This window comes from Oncorhynchus clarkii, chromosome 1, assembly GCF_045791955.1.
Source record: "Oncorhynchus clarkii lewisi isolate Uvic-CL-2024 chromosome 1, UVic_Ocla_1.0, whole genome shotgun sequence".
NCBI lineage: Eukaryota > Metazoa > Chordata > Actinopteri > Salmoniformes > Salmonidae > Oncorhynchus > Oncorhynchus clarkii.
This window is the reverse complement of record NC_092147.1, coordinates 43,679,345-43,691,766: the sequence shown is the minus strand read 5'-3', so window position 1 is coordinate 43,691,766 and position 12,422 is coordinate 43,679,345. Positions and strand designations below refer to the sequence as shown.

General features: G+C 41.2%; 1 protein-coding gene across 1 annotated transcript in view; it reads right to left on the bottom strand.

The window, feature by feature from the left end:
- Positions 1 to 12,422, bottom strand: part of LOC139416292 (UDP-N-acetyl-alpha-D-galactosamine:polypeptide N-acetylgalactosaminyltransferase 18a) — an 89,441-nt gene that overhangs the window by 42,013 nt on the left and 35,006 nt on the right. Inside the window, exons 5-9 of the mRNA XM_071164782.1 lie at positions 12,189 to 12,386; positions 11,550 to 11,664; positions 6,753 to 6,938; positions 6,448 to 6,585; positions 5,189 to 5,284 (exon numbers count right to left, since the gene is read on the bottom strand). Of these exons, the coding sequence (XP_071020883.1) occupies positions 5,189 to 5,284; positions 6,448 to 6,585; positions 6,753 to 6,938; positions 11,550 to 11,664; positions 12,189 to 12,386 (733 nt within the window). The remainder of the gene's footprint in view (positions 1 to 5,188; positions 5,285 to 6,447; positions 6,586 to 6,752; positions 6,939 to 11,549; positions 11,665 to 12,188; positions 12,387 to 12,422) is intronic.

Below are 12,422 nucleotides of genomic sequence, written 5' to 3'. Positions count from 1 at the left end.
CTATTACTGAGCTACTGTACATATGATGCTTCATTAGGTTAAATGTCAAGAATTGTGTGCGTGTTGGTTCTTATATCCTTGCGGGGACCGAAAATCCCCCAAACGTCCCATAAGGGTGGTAAAACAAGTAAAATTCTCCCTCATGGGAACATTTCCCACATCCCAATAATGACAAAGGCTATTTTAAACTTAGGGGTTGGGTTTATGGTTAGGAGTTAAGTTGAGGGTTTGGGTTAAAGGGATTTTGGAAATCTACTTCCCCAGAGTCAGATGAACTCGTGGATACCATTTTTATGTCTCTGCGTGCAGTTTGAAGGAAGTTGCTAGCGCAATTGCTAACTAGTGTAAGCGCAATGACTGGAAGTCATTATGCTAACGCTAGTTAGTTTTGCCAGCCAGTACTATCTTTAACTTCCTTCATACTGGACACAGAGACATAACAATTGTATCCACGAGTTCATCTGACTCTGGGGAAGTAGATCAAAGGGTCTAATTGCCAAAACCCCAAAGTATGGTTCATGGTTAAGGAAAAGAATATTTTGAATGGAAACAAATTTTAGGTCCCCACAAGTATAGAAGAACAAAACATGTTGTTTGTAGCACTCCAGTAACTGTCAGGATTTGTACATTACACAGCCAACATGTACTAATCCCTCTTCAATTAACTCAGCAAGGACTTCATTGCAAATATGTATATATATATATCTTTCTCCTCCTGAGTCACTTTTCTGTTCGTATGCAAGGAAGAGATGGTGCTGTCAATTATCCGAGCCAACTCTCAATCCTTCATTATGAAACTAATTTCACACAGATATATCATATCAATGCATCTAAAGTTAATTAGCAAAGATGCCAAAGTAACTTTCAACAAGTGTGTAACAGACGACTGAAAACAACCACCCCTTTGGATTAATAAACATTGTAAGACTCCAACCATCTGCCTCCTGTGTCTGCATTTGGGTCTCGCCTTGTGCCTTGATACCACCTTTGGTAGTACTACAGTATAGATCAAACCAGTCAAGGCAGAATTACACATTTCTTTCAGTGTTTTTTCTGTAGTTCGGTCTCCCTTTCACTCTCTGCAGTAACCTGTAGAGTGCTCTTTGATAAGATCCTTTGATAAGAAATATGGATCCCTAAAAGGTTTCTCCCACCCAGTGCAGTGCCAATTGGGATTTTCTCCATATCTCCACACAGTCTAGTCTGGTCTCCTAGGTAACACCAGTTCTAATGGGGCGATTCCAAGCCAACTGGAGCGAAAAATATTTTTGGTATCTCAGATTGTTGTTTTAGCAATTTACACATATAAACTTAATTGGGTGGAAGGATGTTCGACATGCTTTTTACATTTGCATCACAAACCATACATTAGAATTTTTTTTAAGCGGCCATTTTAGGTATTTTTTATACCTACAGTATACATGCCTCCTATAAGACCCTATAATCTGTGAACCGCGCATTATACAGACAACATCTTGGTATCAATATACTCCTTATAATGTTCTCTCAAATATGTATTATGTCTAGATTCTGAAATAAAAACGTTGACATTCATTTATTCAATAAAAAAGATCATAAAATGACCCTTTTTGATATTTCTTACTTAAAAGAAATTATATTTGGAACAATATACCATTCAAACATCACATTTCCTGGGGGAGCTCTGGTACTTTTATTGATATAACCCATTTTATACATAGATTTACATAATAGGTAACTAACCAAATCACAAGCCTCCTTTAGGATTGCACATTCAGCAAATCACCAGCAGAGAGACTTCACTTTGAATATGTTTACCATTCACTGTGTTGGTAGTGCTAATATAATGTTTCATAACTTCAGAATTAGCACAGAGCCCATTCTGGAAATGTGATGTACATGTAGAGTACGTTGTTCCAAACAATAGGTCTTAAAATGAACTAAATCAAAAGGTTGTATTTCAGGGAGTAACATTAACTTGCTTGACCAAGCTGAAGGTCAAGTAACTTTGTTAAAAGCTAATTGCTTTGTGGACTTCACTGAACATAGGTTGCCCTCTGGCTTTGTGATGAAACAAAAGGTGTGGTTGAATTTATTCTGCCACTGTCATCTTCTTGTATGGGCCTTAGTTCATATGCCTTGCCACCATGATATAGGCCTAAAAGGTTACAGAGCAAACAACGCAATTTTCACAACACATATGTTGTAATATGGCTTTTCTTCTGGCTTGGCTTCCCTAGAGATTTTACCCACACATCGCTTCTGGAGGCGAGACATTTCCTAGTGGCATGGCAGACCATCCGTTCCCACAGGAAATACTCTTCTACCTCCTCCATAGTAGACAAGCCATCACTCTGATTGGTTGCTGGTTCATGGTCAATGACATTCACCGCTGTCATAACTCTCCTGTGAAGATCTGAAGGATCAGGTTGCAGTGGGTCCGCTCTACAGTGCCCTCTCTCTCTCTCCCGCTTTATGGCGGTCGTAAAATACACTGCCTCTGGGCTCAGTAGTAATGAAGATTGGAATGTAACTGTGGAACACAGAGAGACACTTGGACATCAAAAAGGTTGAATAATTGAACAGTATTTCTGTATTCCAAGCAGTTGGAGTAGTCCGTGGACACTTAAGGGACAATCATGTTGAGTTTGTTTCATTTGGTGACCTCATGAAGGACAGGAGACACACATTACTGTTCCTTTCTTTGTATACACTTCTCAATTATGGGGATTGCATCTGAATGTTGTATAAAATAAATGATTGAGTATAGGAATACTTTTGAAAATATGAAATGTGATGTTAGCCTTCTAAATGAGAGTTTGGGTTTTCATATAAAGTTATAACTAGTCAGTGACCACACCCCGTGAGCACAGACATTTACACCGGTGTCATGGAACGCCCCCTTTTCTACTCCAGAATAAAAGGAAGTGTGACAAAATGTACATTTAGTTAAGTTAACGACGGGACCGGGTCCCCATGTTGAAATGGCTACTACTCTCTGGAGACCAAAACATTATAAATATGTTTACCTTTATTTAAGTAGGCAAGTCAGTCAAGAACAAATTCTTACCTTCAATGACAGCCTACCGGGGAACAATGGGTTAACTGCCTTGTTCAGGGACAGAATGACAGATTTTTACCTTGTCAGCTCGGGGATTCGATCCAGCAGCCTTTCGGTTACTGACCCAACGCTCTAACCACTGTGCTGGGTGACGCTGGTGTGTGAAGTGATTCAAACTACTCTAGAGACCAGAAATGGTTGGCAACTCTAACAAAGGACATGACCAGAAAAAGTGGAGATCATCCCCACGCTGAAATGGTGAAATAATCTACAAACTAAAGATATTTACAAGTGTAAATATGTAAAAATGTGTAAATTGCTATTTATTTTCGAATGAGTGGCTGTTCATGTTAAAAGTATTAGCATTGTTTAGCTATCAACTGTATTACAGTGGGCCCACTGAGTTTCCCCGCTCTTGAGCTGTCCCCAACCCTTTCCTTTTTCTACCAAGCCGTCATATCGATTTCGTCCACGAGGGACTTGAATTTGTGTCATGTTAGTAACCAATGTATAACCTATTGTGTGTGTGTGTTTATGTAATTCTGCGATTGATTAGTTAGCTTGTAAATAAATAATTAAGCCAATTTGTATATCGCTGATTCATGATTTGATGCTAAGGTTATTGCAGATAAAGGGTTTGCGACGTTTAGGAATGATGAGGTAATAATACATTTTTTAAATTATTTTACCCCTTTTTCTCCCCAATTTCGTGGTATCCAATTGGTAGTAGTTATAGTCTTGTCTCATCGCTGCAACTCCCGTACGGACTCGGGAACGGCGAAGGTCGAGAGCCATGCGTCCTCCGATACACAACCCAACCTAGCCGCACTGCTTCTTGACACAATGCACATCCAACCCGGAAGCCAGCCGCACCAATGTGTCGGAGGAAACACTGTACACCTGGCAACCTGGTCAGCGTGTACTGCGCCCAGGCCCGCCACAGGAGTCGCTAGTGCACGATGAGACAAGGATATCCCTGCCGGCCAAACCATCCCTAACCCGGACGACGCTGGGCCAATTGTGTGCCGCCCCATGGGCCTCCCGGTCGCGGCCGGCTGCGAAAGACCACTGCCCCGGTAATAATACATTAATAGAAGACTGTAATCGATAAGATAAAATATCTGAAGAGTTCTATTCGGGAAATTTAGACTCAAACATTTTCCCAAGGAGCCCCAACTTCCTAGTTAATTACTATTCAGTGATTTGTTTAATTACGGAATAATTACACAGAGAATTGGTTTGATAATTGAACAGCCTTCACTTTTAATGATAGTCAACGCTACAACACCACCTTTCACCTCCATCCATACCCAGATAATGCTCTGATAGAGTTTGTATAGGCTTACACACTGATGGAGTGCAATGGTATTTTATCCTAACCCCTAACACTCCATCATAGTACAGAGGCAGGATTCAGCCTGAATACCCAATGTAAAACATAATCTCTGTTTGTATTCTACAGTCATTCCTGTAGAGTTACTGTCTAGAACTAAACTGCATTTTGGACTTCAGCACCTTCGCAATTGATAATCTCATATTTTGGGTTTCAGCAACAAACAAAAAAATCACATGAAAGTGTTATACATAATAATTCAGTTATCTATCATGAGCCAAATGTACTCAGTCTCAGGGAAAAAATGAAAAATGTATAACGACAGCGAGACAGAATAGTGAAAGTGCAGCAGTTTGGAGAGCTACAGTAGCCGTGTAGATTGATTTCCATCTATGGTTTAACATTTCAGGCACCAGTCGATTATATTGACTTCCCCGGCAATAGTGGAACATAGTGTCCTCAGAAAAACTCAAGATGCCGTACCAGACTGTCTTGTTGCAATTATGAATTATGCAATGTGACTATGTAGACGGCCAGACATTCATGGTTTATGTTGCGTTAAAATCCAGCACATTACCAAAGAGGTAAAAGGAACAAGTCGTATAAAAGCACAAGGCATTGAGAAACACCTTTTCCAAGAGCTTTTACATTCAACGGACAAGGAAACATGGATGAATAGCTCGAGTCATAGTTAGAGCAACAATCTTATTTTGTAAGTGGGGAAAAGACCCAGGAATAATTGCTGTGGTGTTTGCGTTAGGACCAGGACAGAGTTGGGAGTGACCTTACAGATAGAGGGGTTAGAGGGCACTCGCCTGTGGTGTCATCCCATGACAGAGGTACAGGATGGGGATGTTGTCCGAGTCAGGCCCCTGGTCTAGACACAGGTCATTCCTCAGCATGTTCTTTACCTGGAAGAGACAGACAGAGAGGAGGAAAATAATGCAATAACCAGGAAAGAGGGACTGAGACGGATTAAGACCGCAGAAGCTCGTTAATGGACAATCTGTTTTCTGAAAAGCCGTTAAAGCTCGGCCTTCTTCCATCTGGCAAACGCCAATGGATAATTAGTCCTTTAACAATAGAATGATACAGCACAAAACTGGTTTGTGTGACGAACAGTTTGACAAATGGAAGCACTTTAGGCTAATTACGGTTAGCCTCGAAAAAGACAAAACACAATAGTGTAAACAATTGGCTTCCATTATCCTCACATCAACAAGGGAAGAAATAGGTTTTTCCACTAAATAATTGCGACAAAAATAGTCCTGCAGCATCTGTTTGACCACAAATTGAGAGTCGGGAGAAATGTGCAGTTTGGAGCAGGGTTTTAGAGCTACAGCTACAAAAAGAAATAACAAATACACTTTTCTACTACTATTTATTTTTCTATATTCTGTCATTTTTTCAATAAATGACTGTGGAATAATGTCCTTGTTATGTTAATGTCATTCTCAACAGTGCACTTCAGATTATCATGTTCATTTTTCAGAAAACAATCATGTGAGATTTAGTGGTCACATCCTTGTCAAATATGTATTCATATGCGTTTCACCAAGTTGTTTTGATAGCTGCCAACATAATCACATGCACAGCTTGACTCCCACACATGCTCAGTAGTGTCATGGTTTGGCATCAAACAATTCAAACACAGTTGTGATGTGAAGTGCTCATCAAACAACCAAGCAAAGCGTTGAGAGGGGCGGGCAGCTTATTCTTGGACAATGTCATTACTCATACTTCAATAAAACTGACCTATTTTTTGATTTCAGGCATCTTCAAACTTTCTTTGCTTCAGTAGAGGTATTGTCCACAAGCTGTGGCTTGAAATGGACTCCTAGGATAGTAATGTTTTATGTTCTCGCTAAGATATTGCAAAAGACTGTATCAGCATTTACAGTACGCACGCCTCACACTACATGCACACTATAGCATCACGTTTTATGACTGACATTGTCAGTATACCGATGATAAACTAGTCCTCACGTGACATTTTTTCTTAATTACAAAATGCCCCGAGATTTCGCAAGTGGAAAAGGGACTTTAATACATGAAAATGTCATAACATACTCACCACTCCATAAGCAACAGTGTCACTATAGGTTCTCATCTCAGAGTAGATGTTGGCCAAGAACCACCTGAAAGATTTACACTGCAGTCTGTTCCTCAAAGCCTTCCTCTCCGTGAGGTCCCCTATGTCAATCCCCGAGTCCTAGAAAGAGACACATGGATACCCACGACAACTTATTATTATTATATGTATTTTTTTTTTACATAGAACATTTATGGAATACACATTTAGACTGAAATGACTCGGGCCTGGAGTTTTCCTGGCCAGGCCGCATTTTCAGGAATAACTCAGGAGGCTATGGTCTTTACCTGTGGAGGAATGTTCCAGGCCATGTAAACGTGGTTCTTGTATTCGTCCATCCACACCTCGGCCACCCTCAGCGCATTCCGCCGCACATGAGCAGTCAGATCTTGAGTGTAGGGCTTGTGAGCACGCTCGATATGGGCTATCCGAGAACAGGGTAGGACCTCCACACTGCCCCCACACTGCCATACCTGAAGTTACACACAAAAATGGTCCAAATAAAATATATATTTTTTTAAATAGGTAGGAAGCTGAGTTCTAGCCCTGGAAGTGTTTAGAGCTCAGTAGTACACATAGGGTTAGAAACAAGGAGGAAGTCAGTATCCAGATTTCCATCCTTTTTATGCAAGTACATGTCGGATAAAAATATGTTACGACAGGCCTGATGGAAACAGCGAATTTGTCGGTAAACTCTTTGTGTCATTAAAATGTATTATGTAAATGCCTTTATGCGCAAATATTGATATAATAACCATATCAAAGTAAACTTGGAGTCACGTGATATGTTGTGTAGTCCTCCCACTACGACTCGGGAAAGAATGCAGTTTATTAAGCTACAGATGAAATAAGTTATGATAAACTTCACAGGGTGAGAAAATGCGCATATTGTTTTCATGCAGACTTTAGAATATTTCGCTTGGAAATTTGTCGCCAAATGGATAGAAACCTAGCTAGTGTCAGTAAATGACCTGTGACATATTGACTGTCTGCCACGTCTCACTCAAATCATCAGACAACTGTGGTGCTACCACACTCATAGTATGAACGCTTTTAAGTGCACAACCATCTCCAAATGGCTTTTACAAATCACCATATTTTGTAAAGCGACTTACTATACAGCGTTATGAGGAGCTTTTATTTAGCATACAATGTACAGTGAGGGACAAAAGTATTTGATCCCCTGCTGATTTTGTATGTTTGCCCACTGACAAAGAAATGATCAGTCTATAATTTTAATGGTTGGTTAATTTGAACAGTGAGAGACAGAATAACAACAAAATAATCAGAAAAACACATGTCAAAAATGTTATAAATTGATTTGCATTTTAATGAGGGAAATAAGTATTTGACCACTCTGCAGAACATGACTTACAGTACTTGGTGGCAAAACCCTTGTTGGCAATCACATATGTCAGACGTTTCTTGTAGTTGGCCACCAGGTTTGCACACATCTCAGGAGGGATTTTGTCCCACTCCTCTTTGCAGATCTTCTCCAAGTCATTAAGGTTTCGAGGCTGACGTTTGGCAACTCGAACCTTCAGCTCCCTCCACAGATTTTCTATGGGATTAAGGTCTGGAGACTGGCTAGGCCACTCCAGGACCTTAATGTGCTTCTTCTTGAGCCACTCCTTTGTTGCCTTGGCCGTGTGTTTGGGGTCATTGTCATGCTGGAATACCCATCCATGACCCATTTTCAATGCCCTGGCTGAGGGAAGGAGGTTCTCACCCAAGATTTGACGGTACATGGCCCCGTCCATTTGATGCTGTGAAGTTGTCCTGTCCCCTTAGCATAAAAACACCCCCAAAGCATAATGTTTCCACCTCCATGTTTGACGGTGGGGATGGTGTTCTTGGGGACATAGGCAGCATTCCTCCTCCTCCAAACACGGCGAGTTGAGTTGATGCCAAAGAGCTCCATTTTGGTCTCATCTGACCACAACACTTTCACCCAGTTGTCCTCTGAATCAATCAGATGTTTATTGGCAAACTTCAGACGGGCATGTATAGGTGCTTTCTTGAGCAGGGGGACCTTGCGGGCGCTGCAGGATCATGTAGTTCTGGGCTGATTCCTCACAGTTCTCATGATTATTGCAACTCCACAAGGTGAGATCTTGCATGGAGCCCCAGGCCGAGGGAGATTGACAGTTATTTTGTGTTTCTTCCATTTGCGAATAATCGCACCAACTGTTGTCACCTTCTCACCAAGCTGCTTGGCGATGGTCTTGTAGCCCATTCCAGCCATGTGTAGGTCTACAATCTTGTTCCTGACATCCTTGGAGAGCTCTTTGGTCTTGGCCATGGTGGAGGGTTTGGAATCTGATTGATTGATTGCTTCTGTGGACAGGTGAGATTAGGAGCACTCCCTTTAAGAGTGTGCACCTGGGAGCCAGAAATCTTTCTGATTGAGAGGGGGTCAAATACTTATTTCCCTCATTAACATGCATTTTTCTGGATTTTTTTGTTGTTATTCTGGCTCGCACTGTTCAAATAAACCTACCATTAAAATTATAGACTGATCATTTTTTTTGTCAGTGGGCAAAAGTACAAAATCAGCAGGGGATCAAATACTTTTTCCCCCTCACTGTATACTGTGTAATATCAGCCTTCGTGTGTTTGTATGTTTATTTCGTCCACCCACAGTACTCTTGCTGAGTAGAGCCCTCAAGAACTCTCCCTTTTCTTCTCTCAGAGAAATCCTTCTTATGGGGATTATAATGGGGCACCACATGCCTACAATTTTGGACTGGAGACAACTATCTGCAGACAACATTACACCTGGCTGTAGAAGGTATGACGAATAGTGGCTGAGACTAGAAATATATCAGTTATGAGTGCTGACTGGTTTTTCCCTGACGTTCATTGTCAAACTAAACACACAACCTGGTCAGGAGCTCAAAGGAAAAATGTGCTAATTGAGATGTTGAGTGGGGCCTAACTAACAAATGCATTGTAAATTGTGAAGTCTGCCTGCTGAGATAAAATGCTAAAATAATCAAATGGCAGTAAATAAAACACAAACATAATGAAGATAGATCTATAAATAAAGTATTTCTTAAAGCACAGCATGTGGTTATTGGGTACCAGGGAGGAAGAATCTGTAGAAAAACAGAAAAATCCCATCCCTTGTTTTGGCAGGCCTAAATACAACTATTCATTAAGGTGGATGTAATGCCCAGATGTGCAGTTCCTGATTCTGTCAAGAAAATGCCTCATTTACATAATAACTGACAACGGACGATCCATGACTGGATGTCTGTTATCTGCAACATTAGAGGTGATTATGTAAGCACTTGCACGCATAGATTCTGTTAAGAGAGCGCAGATAAGCCATTCCATAGAGGATTTCAAGTTAGCCATACACTCAACACAACAATAAAATCGGTCGGTCCCTGAACTTTTGCCGTACTGTATTGAAAAGTCACTCCAGCATACTTGTGATCTTTATGCTCCTCCGATTCAATGGATTTCTATACCATAATTTCAGTCAATAGGATTATATAGAGAGTCCTCAAACTTTTTCCATATTTCCACACAATAAGTATTTCCCATTCAGCCAGGTCCCTAATGCAATATAGTTGCTAGAGAGCACATTTCACCCTCCGGCAGGATGAAGTTAGGCAATCAGAAAAGCTACTGTATGATACAGTCTATGGAGTGACAGGTTGAACCACAGCTGATATGACCCATTATCATTATATTAACACCCAGTCTTCAAGGGATTTTTGACACCTACCAAAGATAAGGCTGTTCCCTTCCCACTTGATGCCACAGGACCACAAAGCTGCAAGGGAAAGGAGGCACAAATACCCACACAAGACGCACTGTGTGGGTCTCACTAATGTGGAGTGTGCATGTACAGTGGGGAGAACAAGTATTTGATAACCTGCAAAATCGGCAGTGTTTCCTACTTACAAAGCATGTAGAGGTCTGTAATTTTTATCATAGGTACACTTCAACTGTGAGAGACGGAATCATCTCAAGGTCCTGGAGTGGCCTAGCCAGTCTCCAGACCTGAACCCAATAGAAAATCTTTGGAGGGAGCTGAAAGTCCGTATTGCCCAGCGACAGCCCGAAACCTGAAGGATCTGGAGAAGGTCTGTATGGAGGAGTGGGCCAAAATCCCTGCTGCAGTGTGTGCAAACCTGGTCAAGAACTACAGGAAACGTATGATCTCTGTAATTGCAAACAAAGGTTTCTGTACCAAATATTAAGTTCTGCTTTTCTGATGTATCAAATACTTATGTCATGCAATAAAATGCAAATTAATTACTTAAAAATCATACAATGTGATTTTCTGGATTTTTGTTTTAGATTCCGTCTCTCACAGTTGAAGTGTACCTATGAAAAAATTACAGACCTCTACATGCTTTGTAAGTAGGGAAACCTGCTAAATCGGCAGTGTATCAAATACACTTGTTCTCCCCACTGTATGTCCCATAGTCATTTCTAAGGGTTCGTTTGATGTACTTTTAGCTCTTTGGAAGTGTGCAAGTTGCTGAGCTGGTTGAGTTTCAGCTCGCTATGTGGCGGGGAGGGGCTGAGCTGAGCTGACTGGCTGTATCGTCCAGCAACAGACAGCAGTGCAGCAGGGACTCACATACAGCAGCAGCAGATTGTTACACACACTAATGAGTCCAAGAGTCCTCAATATAGGCCAAATCCTAAATTGATATTCCGGGTTTGTACGTAACTCAGGTTGTGTAAATTATTGTTACAGGTTTTGGTTTTTCCATTTATATTTCCATTTATATTTCGAGGTTGGACCTGTGCGGGCTTGTCATCTCGTTAGTCAGAAGGCATTTCACCTGTGCTGGCACAGGGGATATTTAAGAGCAGGTGGCACATGGCTCCAGTTGGCTAAGAGATGTAGAGGGTTAACACCGTTAATTGGCTCGCTCTATTTAGATTTATTTTTTTTTATAAAAAAAATGTATTTTCTTCCCTGTATTTTGCTCAACTTTTTGGTTTGCTTCCTGTTTTTAAGTTTTGGTTGCTGGTATTGACTCTTAGCATAGATGTGGGGATCTCAAGTTAGGATTTGGCATATTACTGAGCGGATTATAATTTTGCACTCCACTCACCCTGATGCCAAGCTCCACATTTTCTCCACCATAGACCTCCATTCCCTCATCCAATAGGCCAATCTCCTCAAAGTACTTCCTGTCCACCACAAAACAGCCAATAAGAGCTGGGCTCCTGGTACAAAGAAATCAAAAGAGAGATAACAGTCAATTATGCAGTTCTATGAACTACTTCCTAGTACTTTCTAGCGTATTTGTAACACCTCTGAGCTCAGCTGGAGATTTTCCACATTTGATTTCTTGATATGTTTTCAATAATAAACCTGTTTATTTTTTGTTGTTGTCAAGAATGAGGATTACCCACATGTTACTAAGTAACATCTGTCTAAAAACAACCAGGAGAAAGAAAACAAGAGCTTTGATCTACATCAAACTGATGCAACAGGTTTACACACATTGTTCTTACTGGTTCTGTCATTAAGATGAGAAAAAAGAAGGAACCCGCACGCACACTGCTCGATATTAAAGAGCATTGATACTAAGCTTTACGTATGGGCCTCACGGCCTTCATCAGAGCTTTTCTGTTATTAAAATAAAATAAGCCACAGACACAACATTGTGAGGGTTTCTCAATGCAACACAGTGCCTGTGAAATAGCACAAGACAACTGTTGATTCCTAAGTCTTTGCTGACAATGACCTGATAGGGGCGGTGTGGTTGTACTGGGTCCACCAGGCTTTGGGCGGGTTCAGGTAGCGACACCACAGCTCCCAGTCAAAGCCCTGAGCAGACAGCGGATACTCCTCGATCTCAAACGTATCATACTTGATGTTGTCAAACGACGGCGAGACGATGCGCGTTCTGTCTTCCTTGATCCTGAGAAGAATGGGCTCGGCCCTGCAGGGAAGACAAGGCATAGTGGGACATTGTGTT